Genomic DNA, 17200 nt, shown 5'->3' with positions numbered 1-17200 from the left:
TGGGAGCTTGTTCAGAATGCAAATTCTCAGGCTCTACCCTAAATCACCTGAATTAGCAGGTGACTGTATGCACATTAAAGCTTGAAAAGTACTGTGGGATGGAGAGAGAGAGAGAAAGAGAGGAAAGAAAGAAAGAGAGAGAAAGCGAGAAAGCAAGAAAGCAAGCAAGAGAGAGAGAGAGGGCGAGAGCGAGAAAGAAAGAAAGAAAGAAAGAAAGAAAGAAGGAAAGAAAGAAGGAAGGGAACAAGGAAAGAAAGAAAGAGAAAGAAAGAATGAAGAAAGAAAACTATTGTACTGAGCTGGAGAACCCACTCTTTAGTAAGAAAAAAACCTGAGGAGAGAAGTCCATTTAGAAGGTCAATAATATCACATCTAATAAGAAATCTCTTATTTTTGTTTTCAGAGGAGCAACAATTGAATTCAATAAACATTTGTAGAGTTCCTATAACATCTCAAACATTGTGAAGGTTATTTTGAAATGGTCTCCCCTGGCTCACATTTCTTAAGGAAAAGTATATAACTATTCTTAATTTTCTTAATTTTGACATAAACTTGAAGAGTGACAGAGGCAGTAAAAAAGAAAAATCAAAAGAGAGGAGAAATCCAAATTATAGAAGGAGAGAAACAAATCGACTGAAGAGATAAATCCATGACTTCAAATCAACAAACAAATAGAAAAAGAAAAGAGGTTTAAAGCCTTTATAAAACTTAAAATTGTGGATATGTTCTAATGAGGTCTCTAATTTAGGCCTATTCATCTCTGAGTTTCAGATCCTTTGTCATGTCCAAAAGCCTTTGCGTTGAAGGAATGTTCAGCGTAAGCGTCTATTGGGACTTTCCATGCAGTATAATCTGGCTGTGTATCTAGCCATTCTGCCAAGTCATAGCTCAGGCCCAAAAGAACACTATTTCCCTAAGCAGACTGGTTGCAAATCCTGATTTCTACAACTAGTGATCTGCACAGCCTTCCTTTTTAAAATATAGTCATTGAATCCTAGATGCTTCTCTTGTTTTAATCCTAAACTAAATTGTCTTGTCAAATATATCCTAGTTTCACCCAGTGTGTGTGCGTGTGCATGTGTAGGTTTTTAAACACATGACAGGCTGGTACTGATATCTTGATAAATGGCAAAGGTCCCTGCTGTCCTCCCATTATTAAAATAGATTCTTCCCTCTTTTTTATTGAGTTTTTAATTTCTAACACATGTACTATAGAGGGGGCCTAATGGAGGTCACTGGATGCCATCATCAATATGGGAAAAAGGAAGTCCCCTGTTTCCCAATGCTTGTTAGCCTGAAAACAGCCCTTGCAATGCCTTATTATGCTTTTTGTCTCAGGAGTCCTCTGAGTCTGCCCATGACTGCTGTGTGAACTCATTGTTCCTGCCAAACACATCAGCTGGGGTGGGAACACTAATTCATTTTAACAGAGGTGTGTCAACGTTGCTCCTGAAAAAGTGCTGAGATGCTGTATTTGCAAAGACCATCTTCAAAAATAAAAAAAAGGAAAGTACTGTTTTTAATACTGTCTTGTCTTTCAATCCAAGAATTTTTCTTCTTTGCCTATTTTCTCTTGATCCAGGTTTTCTGGGGGTTAGTACCTATTTATCCAGGGTTAGAAATTACTAGACATCTTTAGAGTCAGCGTAGAGCAATAGCAGTTCTTTGGGTGAACGAGTCATGTTTCTGTGCCTCCTGGCTGACTCTCCCACTAGTACAGTTTTTTTTTTTTAATTTTTTTTTTGCCCCGCCTCCTTGCTGCACTGTTTGCCTGCCTTGTGCCCCAACAGAAGGGACTCTGAGAGTTCCCAAATTCTCAGGGGAAAGGCTTGAAACTTCTTTTCACTCTAGAAACTACTAAAGGTTTGCAAACCTAAGGGATGTTAGCCAATTTAAACCCCAAAGTCCATACTCAGTGGCACAAGAAACATTCGACATGGCCAACCTGAAATAGCAAAACCGGGGCTGCACTTAAAACCCACACCAGATGACAAAACTGTCTCCAACAGAAGGCAATGAGAAACAACACATCGCTGATTTCTTTTTCTCTCCTTAAGACTGAGTGGGAATAGACGGAGATTGCTGGCAAAGACGAGCCATACAGCCATCTTGATATTTATGGATCAGTTTGCCATTATGACAGTTTTTTCTGAAAGTGACTTTTGTGTATCCTGTTTCCTAAATGATCCTTCAAAGAACTCCCTCCCTTCTCATTCTCTGCACCTCGGGCAGTAACGTCTTGAAACATTGATCTATTTGCTGCTAGCTTTCATTAATTTCATCCATCCCTGAAGGCGGAGCCACATTGGTGCCAGCTAATTAAGACCTATTTAGGGCAGCTCAGGGCCCTTTATCAGCCTTAAATTAGCTTTGTGCTTTTAATGGGGACTATAGGTTTCTCAATTATTGCTTAATTAAATAATGTGCCTACATTTGCCAAGGTATGTCTAAAGTGGGATGCAAGCTGCAACTGCCCACCTGCCCACAGGTAGGCAGAATATCTCACGCTAGCTCTCTGCTGCTTCTCCAGGGGAGTGAACATTTGTTTTGCATCTGTACACGGCCAGGCACATAATCACATTCTTTCAATGTTGAGTGTGGCACCATGTGCCACCATCAGCCCTACAGCACCTCTAGAGTATTTCAGCCTTAAGATGTATTAATGCAAATACGTAAATGTCAGCAGGCTAATATTATTTATGCATACCAATCATTCAAAGGGGAAAAAGAGATCCATTTTGGTCCAGATTATTTTGAATGTAAGACATTTAATCCCAAAGGTTTCTGGTTAGTTGAAGGTGGTTGTCTCCCAGAAAAATATTTGGTAAGTGAAAATATAAAGGTGACCACTGCTCAGTAGATCCAGAATTCCAGAGAAAACTGGGCCCCGGAAGATGAAGAGAGAAAGGGCAAGCAGTCTTCTCTTCCTCTTCTCTCAGACTTTCCCACAAGATCTCTCTTTCTAATTGACAAGCCTAATAATTTTAGTCAGTAACTGATAAGAAAGCAAACTAAATTTCACTTCATTTGAAAAAGTATCCCAATACGCTTATGAGTTGGCCTAAACTCATTCTAAGATATTTAACAGTATTACATGTTTCCTTTACTACTTCATGTTTCCTCTATGAGGAATTCCTTAAAACAAAAGTAAAAACGACTGGAAAAATGAAAAACGCCTACCTTAACTGGGGAAGGAGCTTATATTTTTTAAAAAGGATTTTGCCAATTTCAAGAAGCAAGCTGAAAGATAAATTTTTCTTTGAGGAGATCCATTGAATCATTTTCCTATCATGAACCACTTTAACTACTAAGGATTTTTTTTTTTAATTCTGTAAACTATGCATCACAACAGTGACAAAATCTCTCCAGTGAAATCTTGATGGCAAAAATGAGCACTTGCTAAAAATTTCTAATCAGTACAGGCAACCAGCCCAAAGAGCTTTACGACAAACGTCAAATTAAATGGATATCCCTTTTTCCTTACACCCTCACACCTGCAGTGACAGCTACCACTTAACTTACTCCAATTTGCTTAGGAGAAAAATAAAATTTTGTTAGGATATAACGAGCACACACTTTGTGAGCGCGGATCCCCACGAGTGCTTGCCATTAAAAGGTCTTCTTTGTTGCAAAATAATCTCGAAATGTTTACAGTATTCATATTGCTTGCTGTGCTGTTACTCTAAGATTGTCATGTGCATGTTGTGGAATAAAGCAAGTAAATAATTACATTGGTGTCACTAGGACGTGTGATTGTCAACATGGTAGAAAAAAGAAACGGATGTAAGATAGATGAGGTAAAATAAAAACCTGGTAGCCTTGAATTTGAATTAGAAGTCTCAGTCTGAACTCATAATAATTTTATCTTTAAACAACACATTCAGCATATATTGTTTATATACTAACTCTGTCCAGTGAAAAAAAGCAAGAAACAAAGACCAACCCAGAAGCAATGAGCGCCTATAGCGCCGAGATTATGCTCTCTTAAATACTAAAAGGACCAATGTTTTTGGAGAAATGTCTGAATCTGGGTTTGCATTAGGGCATCGACAAGAAGAGCTTGAAACATCCTTGATACCAGGAAGCAAAGAAGCTATCCAAGACTACTAAAGACATGTCAAAAGGACTCAAAAGCCAATTAATTAGAAGAGGTTGCCACAGCCCAAAAAAGGACAATTTGAGCATAACGATATAATTTTAATGAATTGAAATACTTTAAACATGTTTAAGTACATAAATTAATACATAAATATTGATAATAATAAACTTACTGGTCACTTTTGAAGGATGCTAGGGAACCAATGCATTAGAACTGAGAGATAAAGGATCTGTGCTATCTTCTATCTCATGGTAACCAAAAGGTCAATGAGGGCAACTTTCTCTTTACAAATTATATGAGCTAATAAATGAAAAAGAAATGATGAAATATCATTATTTTGCAACCTTTAATGAATTATTGGATCTAGACAATGATCATTAATGAGTGTTAGGTTAGCATAAAAAGAGAGAAAACTAGACAGTATTCCTCCAATAAAAGTACCACCTAATGGTCTTGGCAAAAAAAAAGTTGGACCTGAATCCGCTAAAGCCTCAATAGGGAAATAACAATGCAGAAGAAATACCACAGGGCTGCAATCAGCAATATCTGGATTGTGGAAAGCTCTATAGGACAAACCACTAGGTTTTTTCAATAAGGGAGATGGGGAGAAGAAAAGCTATAGGTTGAGAGAAATATAGGAGACATATCAATCAGTTTCAAGGTATAGACCTTATGCTAATCCTGATTTGAACAATGTATGGACCTTATGTTAATCCGATTCAAATTAACTCTTAAAAATATTAATGAGACCTTATTGGAGACATCTGAAAACTCACTTTATAATGTTATTAAGGAAGTATTGCTGACTTTTCTGTAGGACAATGACATTGTGTTTATCTTTAAGAGTCTTTCTTTTAGAGATACATGCTGAAATATTTATGAATGAAATGATATGATGTCTGGGATTTACTTCAAATTATCTTTGGGGAAGGAGAAATGTTAGGGGTATAGATGAAAAAGAGACTGGCCATGAGTTAATAATTATTCCATCTGAGCAGTGGGTATATAGAGGTTCATGACACAATTAGTCTCTCTACTTCGTAAGTTTGACATTTTCCTTCATAAAAAGTTAAAAAATATTCTTGTTTGAACTTTGGCTATGAATACCAGGTCACTATGGGAAATCCTTAGATAATAAAATCCACACAGCTAAAGTTAGGATATAGATTTAAATCGCAGTGGAGACAGCAGTCTTTGAGCCCATTTTGGTCAACCTTTTGTCATCCATGCCATATTTTACCAAAACCATCTGTCCTGCTCATTTCCGAAACACTAGCATAATTGTCTTCTTTGGTTGCAGTACTCAGTGAAGCGACTGGACAGGAATAGACTCAGTGAAGAAAACAGCAAGAAAACATCATAAAATCATTTTAACTTTCTTTCTACTTTTATTTTGGTAACTCTACCAATTGAATGATGCTTGCAAATTAATTTAAGAGGTGAGCTTTTTCCCACTAGACAAACAGCTTCCTCATCACAGCCAGTAAGAAAATGAATCTCCCAAAGGTATTGTCTCTCAGTTCTTGTTGTACAATCACACATCTGTGACAGCCCTGCCTTACTGAATCCTCATACTGTTCATATCAAAAGCCAACATGGTATGAACGCGTAGGAACACAGGCATGCTAAGCTCTTCTCTGATACCCCAAAATGATTCCAGGGCTTATAGTTATGACTAAGGGACACCGCAAGGGCTAACTATGACTAATGCAAAACCAAATATATCTAATTAATTGCATTGCTCTGGGCTAATGAGACCAGAAATTTCCAAAGCCCCTTGAGAACGGTCATATTTATATAGAATGGTGCTATATGTGAGAGTATTTCTTTGAAGCATGTACCTACTCCTTTTATCTCTACTGCCTGTCTCTTTGCACTGCTTAAGCTACACTAATTCAAATCTAACCATTAGGATTCCTCTTGCTAATTCTAACAGTGGAAAGGGCCAGTATTCTGCCTATTTTTGTCTTTCATTTCATTAGAAGCTGTGCATTTTTGGTGCTCAGAGTTAGAAAATGCTAAATTCAACCCACATTTTCAATAGGAGAGTTGGTCCAAATAAGATTTATAATGATTATCAGCATTCAAATTACACCCAGAGATATCAGAAACTCCCCCCAAACAAATACATACCCCCAAGTACTTAAAAGTTTAGATTTGACAATAGTGAATACTAAAAAAGATAAATTTTGAGGAAATCAGAAAGTTAATATTAGAATTATAGCCAACACTCAATTTAACCATGGCTATTACACATGTAAGCAAAATTTACAGATAACTCAAAACTTTAACAACGGTTTCAATATATTGCTTAGCAATTCTTTATTAGAACTAGATACGTGAATTAAGATTGAGTGATGCATAATTCCACTTCTCCATATACTGGCTATCGTTTTAAAGAGGAAGAAAAAACGGTGGGTCATAGAGTTATGTGAGAGATGAGGGGGATGAAGAGGGAGCAGAGAGAGGAAGCATGAGAAGAATAAGAAAGGAGCCCCCAAGAAAAGGAAGTGGGAAGGGTAGGTTATAGAATGCTGCAGAAAAAAACAAATGTAATGAAAAAATGTAAACTGTTTTTTGGATGATTGAATGAATGCTATGTATACCTCCTTCCACTCCAAGAATCTGCTGTTAATGATTTTAGGTAATGCATAATTTCAATATGATATTCTGCTTAACATGTTGGATTCCAAGTTATAGTGCTCACTACCATAGGGTCTATTTGCATGCAAGGAGCTATGAAAGCTTATTAGAAAATCAATAGCCTGTTGTGTTTGTGGTCTCAGGTAAATTTTTGCCACAACTTCCAAAGGAGTTTAGGTCTTAAAGTTCCTTAACATTTCTGTTTGGAAACAAAAACAAGTAGACTTCCGCTTTCAGCTAAAATCCAGTTTAATCAATAGCAAATTGAGCTGAATAAGAACAAATCTAAAGATATCTTGGGGAAGCATCCAGTGTTTTCTGAACCTCAAGCCAATCAAAATGGAGAGAACATAAGCTAGTGTAAGTGGAATAAATGGGGCTTAGCTGCTGGCTCATCAAGTAATCATACCAGTCAAAAACATATAACAACCAGTTTGAAACTTAGCTCTGTTCATTTGAGGGGTGGCAAAAGGCCTCAGCAAAGATTCAGCATAAAGGACAACAAGGCTGCTTCTTAGAGGACTCACCTGTCTTTCCCAGTTTCCTTCTTAAAAACTCCATCACAGTGACTCATGCGCTTCTCTGTGGTCACGTAAATTTGGGCATTCGGATAGATGTCAACAGTCTTTTTCAACATGTTGTAAACGATGCCATTGCCATCTTTCCTCATATTGCGGAAAGGGCCCCAAATGACATAAATAGTAGTGTTTGCCTCCTTGAAGAAATAATCAGGGTTTTTTAGCAAAAGCGGAACGCTGGTGTGGGACACAACTCGAATCGTTGTCATGCGGCCAACATCTTCTTCGTAACCCTTGGTGGGGGCATTGTTCATTCTCCAAATGCAGGAGCATTGGTCTATTTCATTCCCCACCTTCTGGCCAACCATCTGACCTGAGTTTGACACTATGGCACAGAGGTCACAGTCCAGTTGCAAAGGCTGGAAAACAGAAAGAGAGACAAGGCAAGGAGGAGAAATACGTAAATTAATAAGTTCTACCTATCCAAACAAGTTGCTCTGGGAAAACAAAAACTTCAGCTATTATGTGTCATTGCTGAGTGTGGGAATATCTGTGAAACATATATACCAATCCTACAGTAGCTGCCATAGGTTATCAAGCCAAGAGAACGTGTCCATTAAAAAGTGACTACAGATTGATAAGAAATCGTTTTACCTTTTATCCCCTGTTTTGGTTGAAAATTAAATGGAAAAACAGTCATTTGTTTTGCACTCTAAATAATGATTTTTCATCCAAAACCATAATTTCAAATGAAATAAGGAAATAGAGAAAGATTTGATCTCTTTAATAAGGATGGTGGCTAAAAAAGAAGAGCAAAAGGAACGTATCCAGGCATCAATTCTGTATGTTACTTACATGTATGAATAGCTATGTACCAGTGGAAAAAAATATGAAGAATTCAACAAATGATGAGGTCGGTTCTGAAAAAGATTTTCAGAACCCAGAACTACTTAAGACAAGTCTCAGGCTAGAAAAATATTACAGAAACCTTTAAAAATTCCCTTGTGTCATCATGTTAACTGGCCTTTGTGTTTATGTTTATTCTAGAAGGATAAGGAAAGGCTTCCTTTAAGAACTCAGAGAAGGGAAGTATAGAGATGGTCTCTAGTGCTGGTCTAACTACCAGCCTCCCTGTTTTAATCAATGAGGTAACAGAAACTCACGGAGGTTAAGATCAGCCTTCAGGACTTTCACACAACAGATTCAAGTTGCAGTGGTAAATTCAAATCTAGATCTTCTAATTCTAAACCCACTGCTCTTTCTAGTATCCCCTGCAGTCTTTCCTCCCAAGCAAACCAAATACATTTCTTTGCCCTTTCCCTCCTTCATGAGGAAAAGTCACTCTATCTTTCAAAACAGCGATAAAGGAGCAATGTTCTCTGTTGATATAAATATTTCTCATCTCCCTTCTATAGATTCCACATTTTGTGGAATTTGATCCTGTATTTTTACTGTGCTTATTGGTCAGTGGCCCTTCTCACACTGGATACTGTCTTTATTTTATTAGTTGTGTTGTACTTTGATTTATTGTTTAATTATGTCTGTCCACTAGACAGTAAGCTCTGGAAGAGAAGAATCAATGTCTTCTTCATTTTAACTCCACTCTCCAGAAGTCCCTGGAATACTATAGGAGCTCAATAAATTGTGGTTAAGTTAGAAAAAGAAAGCAACTTAATTAAAATAATTTATTAGGAGCCTAAACACTGAACTTAATATTAAGAAAGAATTGGGCTTTTCCAATTCATCTAGAATTGTTGATTTAGATGACAAAGAGAAAAGCAATCCAGAAGAAACTTATCAACATATCAACAGGTTCGATCTTGGTGGGTAAATTGAGAGGCAGGATAATTACCACACAATCATAACAGACAATCTTTCCTCTCCATGGCCGGGACCCAAAGTAGTTTTTGAGCAACTGCTAGGCATGTTCTCAGGGTTGGAGATTCAGCTGTGAAAATTTTAAACAAAAATCCCTGCCCTCATGGAACTTACATTCAACAAGGTGAGAAAGGCAATAAATAAATCAGCATAGGATATAGTATGTTAGATGGAGATAAGTGCTAAATGGGGAAAATTAAAGCAAGGAAAGGGGTTAGGATGTATGTGTGTGCATGTGTGTGCACATGTCTGTGTGCACGTGTGTGTGTGTATGTGTTTTGGTGGAGTGATCAGAAAAGGCCTCAAGAAAAAATGATATCTGAGGAAAGACCTGAGTAAAGTAAGAGGGCTGGCCACGGGCACTTGGGGGAAAAGCATTCCTGCAAAGTAAAAGCAACAGCCACTGCAAATGCTCCAAGGTAGGAGGGGAGCAACAGGGAGAGCAACGTGGCCTGGCAGACACTGAGGAGAGCAAGTAGGGACCAGGGCCAGAAAGATGACAAGGGAGACACCATGTGGGCCTTTTACTTTGGAGTTATTGGAGGGCTCTGAGCAGGGGCATGACTGACTTGAGTTATATTTTAACAGCTTTGGCTGCTGTGTAGAAAACTGACACAAGGAGGAAAGAGTAGATACTGGGAGAATAGGCTACTGCCACCATCCCAGCAAGAGAGGAGGTGGACTTGGACTAGGTATGGTAGCTGAGGAGGTGGCAACAAGCTGGTCGCACACTGGATATATTCTGAGGGTAGAGCCTACTGGGTTGACCAGCAGATAGAATATAGGATCTGAGAGAAAGAGAGAAGTCGAGGATAATTTTAGACGTTTAGCCTAAGCAACTGAAAGACTGGAGCTGCCTTGAACTGAGAAGAAGGCTTCAGGAGGGGCAGGATCAGGGGAGGAAGATAGGAGATCATTCCCAGACCTGTTAGACTTGAGATGCCTTGGACACAGACTCCTGCAGCAAATATTATAACAAAACTCCTCAAACTGCTTTAAAAAACTTTTTTTCTGATTACTAAAGTATTACGGATTCATTGTGGGAAACTTGAAAAATAAAAAAAGAATAGATAAAAGAATAAAAACTCTATATTTTCATCACTCAACAACTATTACAATATTTTGTTGCATTTTCCTCCCACTAAATATAATACTTTAGACAAGTTGAGAAATATCATTTATACAATTTGGCAACCTAGATTTTTCATTTAATTTCACATCATTAAACTTTTCCATGTCAGTAGATATTCCTCAGAGATATTTTTGATGCCTCCACAATATTCCATTGTATGGATATACCATAGTGTACCTATTTGCCTACTGCTGAGCATTTAGTTATTATCTGACTTTTTTTGGATAATGAAAAATTACTTTGATGAACATTCTTGTGCTTCCCACTGTATTTGGCATACTAACAGTTATTACATTAATTTAACTTTACTTCTTTGATTTAGTTTTTATTGTGCACCTGTAAAATACGCTAGACGGACAACGATGTCTACGGATTTGAGGTGTCAAAATTAAGCATTTCAGAAAAACTTGATTTGTAGAGCCCACAAAGGTCGTTTATGAAGTGTCTTAAAACTCTGCTAGGGAAGGACTGTCCATCACTCCTGCTACAATAAGATTTCTGAACAGCAGGTGGTCAAGGCACCAGATTAGAATAGGTCCACTCAAGGTGGCTGAGTATATTAGCGCACCTGGAAATGGGGTTCTATATGTTGGTGCCATAAGTGAAGACTTCACCAATGACCAAACGGAGGCTCAAAGGGATGCCTCTTGGGATCAGGCATTGGTCTAAGACCCTACCTCATGCCTCTAGGAGCCTAGTCTTCTGGAGCGATAAGGAAGAAGATAATATCCTTTCTGCCAGGTGATTTGCAGCAGGCCTGACATCCATTACACTTAGCTGAGTCTTCCAAACTCACTTAGAGTCATGCAAATCAATGCCTGATTTAAAGTGTGTCATATGGCACACTCCAACTTATCACCAAGATGCATATGGTGCGGGGGGGTTACATTCCATTTACTGTTCCAAGAAGTCACTTCACTGTATAATACAAGCATTTTGGGTATATGGCCTCCACAAATTTTTTAAAAATCAAAAAGAAAAAGGAAAGATATAAAGAAAAAGCCTTGGATGTGTTCTAATCTACAAAATGCAGCAATTTGCATTGGATTTCCCCATCATTAGAGTGAATTGGGTAGTTCTGCTGTAACAAGGCTTAATTTAACTAGTAAGAATCAGCATACTGGTTTCACTTGACAATTGTAACCTCTGAAAGTGATCAGTTAAAACATCACAATCTGTTTCATGACTACATGTGGGGATGCTGCAGCTGTGCAGGCTATGAGGTCAGCAGCTGACTAATAACTTGAGGGCAAACACTGGGAACAACAGCCTCTTGTTTATGCAACAAATAAATCATTGGACAGAGTGCTACAAATGCAATGACTTCGGGGGTAGGTGATGATCTTTAAAGTGCCCCTTTCTTTTATACTGTTCACTTGGCCATATTGTCACCGTGGCCAGGGTTGTAGGAGACTTCCGCATATCTATACTGCTTGGTCACTGTCCTGCCTAGCTGTCTGACTTCCTGAATGAGGAGCTAGGAGACGTAGCTGCACATGGTGACAGCTCTATTTCCACTTGGCTGCAGGAACCATCTTTACAGTATGATTGGAGCGCAGGGCTAGATGAATGGAACATTCCTCATCATAATCAGAAGCTTCAGGTAACGCGAAGAGCTTGCTAAGGCCCAAGGGACTCATTTATTCATCTGAAGGCACCTTCGAACTACAATGAGCTGTGATAAAAAGGAAGAAGTACCTAGGCTCGAATGGATGGTTTGACCCAAGAGCTGCTCTTATCTGGTTATCTCAGTTCCTTTTATTAGCTTTATCGCTGCATCTTGTGATCTCAACTTTGTTTGCTAAAATGTACTGCTGTTTCCTGAACTTGTTTATATTACTTGATTTGGGGCTCTTGCTTGAAAATTTATTCCATATGTCTCTACTCACTCAGTTCTGCCTCAGTAAGCAGTTTGTAGATGGAGGCCTTGGGTTTTCCAAGAACTTTGGAAAGATTTATCCGGCTCTACTTCATCAAGCCCTATCTTAATTTTGAATTTTCCTTTTAAGTTGACTTGTCCCTATTTTTCGTTTCTTTTCACCAAAACAAACTTGACCCCTCCATCTTTTTCCTCATAAACTGAAAACATCATCTAGCCAAATGCTGTGGTTGGGCTCAGGCTGTGTCTGTAACGAGATCACCACAAATATTCAGCCAGCCCTGTCTGGGTGACTGCGTCCCTGTGAAAAGAAAGCCCACAAGTGTCAAACAGGTCCTTTTATTTGAAGTCTAAAATATTGATTTTTTTTTTCTGGTAACATCACTAAATTTGATTTGGGTCTTTTCTTCCCTCTGCAAAAGTATACTAACACTATACCTCTATAACTGGTTATAAACACTCAGCTTGGGGAAAGTTAAGAACTGGGTGACCTCTATTACACAACCAAGTAATTTTTACTTAGTACCTATTCTGTGCAAGGTACTGTAAAGGGTAAAAGAATTTTAGAATTTCAATCAGTGTGAGATTTAACCTCAGTACACAGCTCTGAGCCATGTGGGGGAAATCAACTAGCATCAATTCATATACTATTTTAAAGGCCTAAGGGATGGCCTTGAAATATATGTCTTTTCTCTGTTTAAATGAATCTTGAAATTTGCCTCCTTATATGAAAAAAGGACTTTATTTCTGTCTGGGGCACAGTGAAAGGATAAGAGAGGGAGTAAGGAAATAAACAGAGTGATAGAGATATGTAGGTATAGTGTAATACGTTTATTGATAGGCACATGATTGAACACCTATTATGGGCCAGTCATCCTGTCCAGCACTTTATTACAAGATTCCACTCAATTCTCATAATAAATTCTTCAGAAGTTAGTTACTTTTTATTTCCCATTATAGAGTTGAGGAAATTGAGATGAACATGATGTCCAGTGGATACTAGATACCGTTCAGGTTTAAAAGAGGAGCGTATGTTATCTTTCATGATATGCACTCAAGAAGCTACTGAGAAGCGTGAGATACTAAAGAAATATTTATTATTAATTTGCACTATTCCTAATACATATATAGGCAAACACCTCAAATCTCACCCAGTATTATATTAAAATTATTTACAGTATTAAATTATAAATTATGCCAGCGCCCAAGAGTTTCACCACAATAGGACAAAATTTCTCAGTGGATCAAAGTCTCCTCAGGAATGCTAGCATTTGCATGTAAGTGGAATTAATCTCTCCTTTCTGGCAATGGTATTAGCAGGGTGTAAGAAATTACATGCAAATTGTTTTCTTAATATTTTTAGTTGGAAATACGGCTGAAATTTCAGTCTAAGATAAACTAATCATGACCCATTTATTAGCTTTAAAGTGGTCCTCCACATCTTCTTACTCAATTTGCTTTCCAAATTTTTTTTCACAACAGCAGTGAGTTGTGTTTCTTTCTGAAGCATTAAATGACTACAGTTTATGTCTGAAAAAAAACAAAAAGGTCATGGCAGATGCTGTTTTGATAAGCCGGTCTCCGTGGCTGGAGGGAACACCTCCCCCCACTTGAAAGTCTCCTGGAGATGAATTCACTTTAGAAACAAACCCACAAGGGCTGCTTTCAAGTCCTTGAGAATCGAAGTTGCTCTAGACTGCCCAGCCTTTCTCTAACTCACGAATCGCTCTCCCCTTTGTATTTGTGAAGATTCCAGGACCCCGGCTGACTGGGATACTACACTCACACTATCCTCATTTCATAGTCACGCTGATTTTTATTTTGTTATAAGCATGAGTATTTGGCACAAAAATGAATCTTGTTTGCAAAAATGCTGAAGAATGTAAGCACCAGGGAATCCAGAAGGTCCTATACTCTGATACTATGGGGATGGGTAGAAGGAAAATGTGGCTATTCTTGCTGTTTTTAATCAGCTTTATTTTCTTGTGTTTAAATATTATTTATGTAGACTCTAAGAACCAATTTACCATGACACATCCAATTAATCCTCGCCTGGTTAAAAAAAAAAGGAAAAAAGACCAAAACTCACAGTTCATTCATTCTGATCGCCAAGTTTCACCTTTTGTTGAGTCGCAGTCACTTTTCTCTTCAATTAGTACACACAGGGTTAAAGAACTCTTCTGTTTCTCTGCTCTAAATTTACACACACATACACACGTGTGTGCGCATGCGCATGTGTGCACACGCACGGTTACCGGCATCCTGCTCATAAGACAGCTCACTCTTCTAGCCCCTTTTTCCATCCTGCTCCTTACCAACCACCCTAGAAAATTCTCCTTCTCTCTTCTTTGGGTAAGAATCTGACAAATTGCCCTATCTTTTTTGAATGATATATTGGGACAACTGCCAAGTACTTTACATTTTAATCAGTAAGAAAGAATGAAATATTTAACCTTTTTTCTCAGTGAATAAGCTTATAGACAATAGAATAATTAAAATACGTGAATTAAAACTTGCAAAACAGTGTGATTTCCCCAGCAAAGAGAAATGGCCATGTACGAAAGGTCACCTGTCAACTAGTTCTAGTTATTAAATCTCTGCATTTATCACTAAGGTGGCTGCACAGAAAAGGAAGGTCAAGACATTAAATTATGAAACAGTCAGGATTAGAAAAGGTCACCAAAAACTCAAGCAAAATTTAACCAAACCTGCTAATTCTACACCCTAGAAGCAAGCAGAAACAAATGGGGATGAAACTGGATAGCACTAAGCCATCGCCACACTTTACCCCCACACTGAAAATGAATTTCTATTTGATGTCTTGAAGTGTAAAATGAAACTTGCTCATCTCAAATAAAAACAGGAACTTCAATAAATATTTCAGAATGAAAATCATGTTTGAATGGAACCAGCTTAAATTATTTAAAACATTGTTTTACGCAACTCTAATGGCTGCTTTCATTTCAACCATAAGAATGCAATTTCAAATATTGGAGTTGGGGCGCTCCTGGCACCTTAAATGCTTTACAGGACAATTAGCAACTCACCACTCACTAATTTACTACTTTAATGTTGAAACAAATGAGATCTTTGCTTTTCATCATCCAATTTGAATGAATTTGAACAAAGCAGGTTGAATAAGGCTCCGGAGACCCACTCTTCAGTTTGCTGTCACTATTCCTCTGCTCTTCCGGAACATCTTTAGAGTTTTAGTTTTAGAGGCTCCTACATGTATAATGACGCCATTGGGGAATAGGTTTCGCCTTTATTCTCCTTGATGTTCTTTTGAGGTCTTTCAAGTGAAAGGTACAAAAGAGGCATTAACAATCTGGCATTGTTTTTATTGCTTGACAAAGAAAAAAATGTATTTTAATTTTTCCCGTGTTTCAGGAATGATTAAGCAAGCTGTTTTCATCTACATTGAGTCACTTTCAGCAGACCTCTAACTGTGAGCAAAGAATTGTGAAGATTGTTCTAGAGAGAAATCAACACAGTTCAACCAAGCCAGCCTGTAAATGTACTTCTTTGCCCCTCCACAAACCAGCATCTTTCAGTTAATGCAGCTTTCAAAAGCAGTGTGTATCAATCACACGTCATGAGTAACAGCACATAAAAAGGCAGATTTGATAACCCACAGTTCAGCTCTGACTCTCTGTGGATTTGGGATATGGCATTTACCTGGATTCCTACCTGGTGGCATTACATCCAAGCATAAAACTTAATATGGGGGTGCATAAAAATGTTAATGTCAAGAAATAATTCTAAAACAGGCAACATAAAGCTATGTTTCTCAGTTGCCATAGATGATGTGTTCTCTTTATTTGCAGGTTTCTTGAGGGAAATGGATCTGTTTAATCACGTAGGCATGCCAAAGAAAAGCAGCTTGCTTTCTCTGAACTGCAAGGCAAAAAATGGGTCTTCTCAAACCAAGAAAGATTTCTCTGCTATGGATGGGGATAACAAATGTCATTCATATTTCACTATCACTATTAAGTCATAACAAAATTTGACTAATTTTCTGGCCAACTTACCTCCAGATTATTGTCCTCCCCTTTTAGGGAAGTGAGATCAGGACCCAGTGCTAACATACCATCCAGGTATGTCACACAAAGAAAGTAAGAGGGAAAAGTGATTCATGCTAAGCTAGTAGTATCTTAACATGTCACTCAACTAGGGACATAGTTCTCCACTAGCTACACATCAAAATGACCAGGAGAGCTTTTAAAAAATTATAATGGCTGGACTCCACTCCCTGATCCTAGTCAAGAATCAGACAACTCTTGAAGATGGTGCTTGCACATGAGTATAATTTTTTAAGTTCCACACATGATTCCAATGGGCATCTAGGTTTGAGAAACATTGTCCTAGAGAAATTACCCGTAACAAAAGAGGAAATCATAAGGCCTAATCAAAGGAATGAAAAACCAAATGGTAAATTTGGACCCTGAGGCCCTAAGTGGGGAATATGGGGTAGCAAATCCTTCCAATTACTCCTCAAATACGACTAGATTGGTGAGCAGCACCTACACGTGAAATCAGGCCTAGAAGTCAGAGGTCATGAAGAGCAAATGGAGATGATGTCAGACGTTTGCATATTGTACCAAGCACGAGAACTTTTATTTCCCACAAAGTTACTGTTAATTATATAGCATTAGAGGTCTTCTTTATGTTCTGGCTAGAATTTGCTTTGGAAGCAAGGAAAATCATGTTACCTTATAAATTCTCTTGATTGTCATGTGGAATTTCTACCAGCAAGTAAAGCTAGTGGTAAATTGAACATTCATTGACATTCATTCAATACAGGAGTTTTTTTTAAAGATTTTATTTTTTCCTTTTTCTCCCCAAAGCCCCCCGGTACCTAGTTTTATATTCTTAGTTGTGGGTCCCTTTAGTTGTGGCATGTGATGCCACCTCAGCAGGGCTTGATGAGCGGTACCATGTCTGCGCCCAGGACTCAAACCGACAAAACACTGGGCTGCCACGGCGGAGCGCGCAAACCTAACCACTTGGCCATGGGGCTGGCCCCAGGTTTTTTTTTTTCAATCTTATTT

The 17200-nt window shown here is 38.2% G+C and overlaps 1 protein-coding gene across 7 annotated transcripts in view; it reads right to left on the bottom strand.

Annotated features, from left to right (window-relative positions):
* ST6GALNAC3 (ST6 N-acetylgalactosaminide alpha-2,6-sialyltransferase 3) overlaps positions 1 to 17200 on the bottom strand; it is a 497431-nt gene that overhangs the window by 179549 nt on the left and 300682 nt on the right. For all 7 annotated transcript variants that reach the window (XM_070486614.1, XM_070486616.1, XM_070486617.1 and 4 more), the window contains exon 3: positions 7270 to 7679. In XM_070486614.1, coding sequence (XP_070342715.1) covers positions 7270 to 7679 — 410 coding nt within the window. The remainder of the gene's footprint in view (positions 1 to 7269; positions 7680 to 17200) is intronic.

Source organism: Equus asinus, chromosome 16, assembly GCF_041296235.1.
Source record: "Equus asinus isolate D_3611 breed Donkey chromosome 16, EquAss-T2T_v2, whole genome shotgun sequence".
Lineage (NCBI taxonomy): Eukaryota > Metazoa > Chordata > Mammalia > Perissodactyla > Equidae > Equus > Equus asinus.
This window is presented reverse-complemented; position numbering and strand designations above follow the sequence as displayed.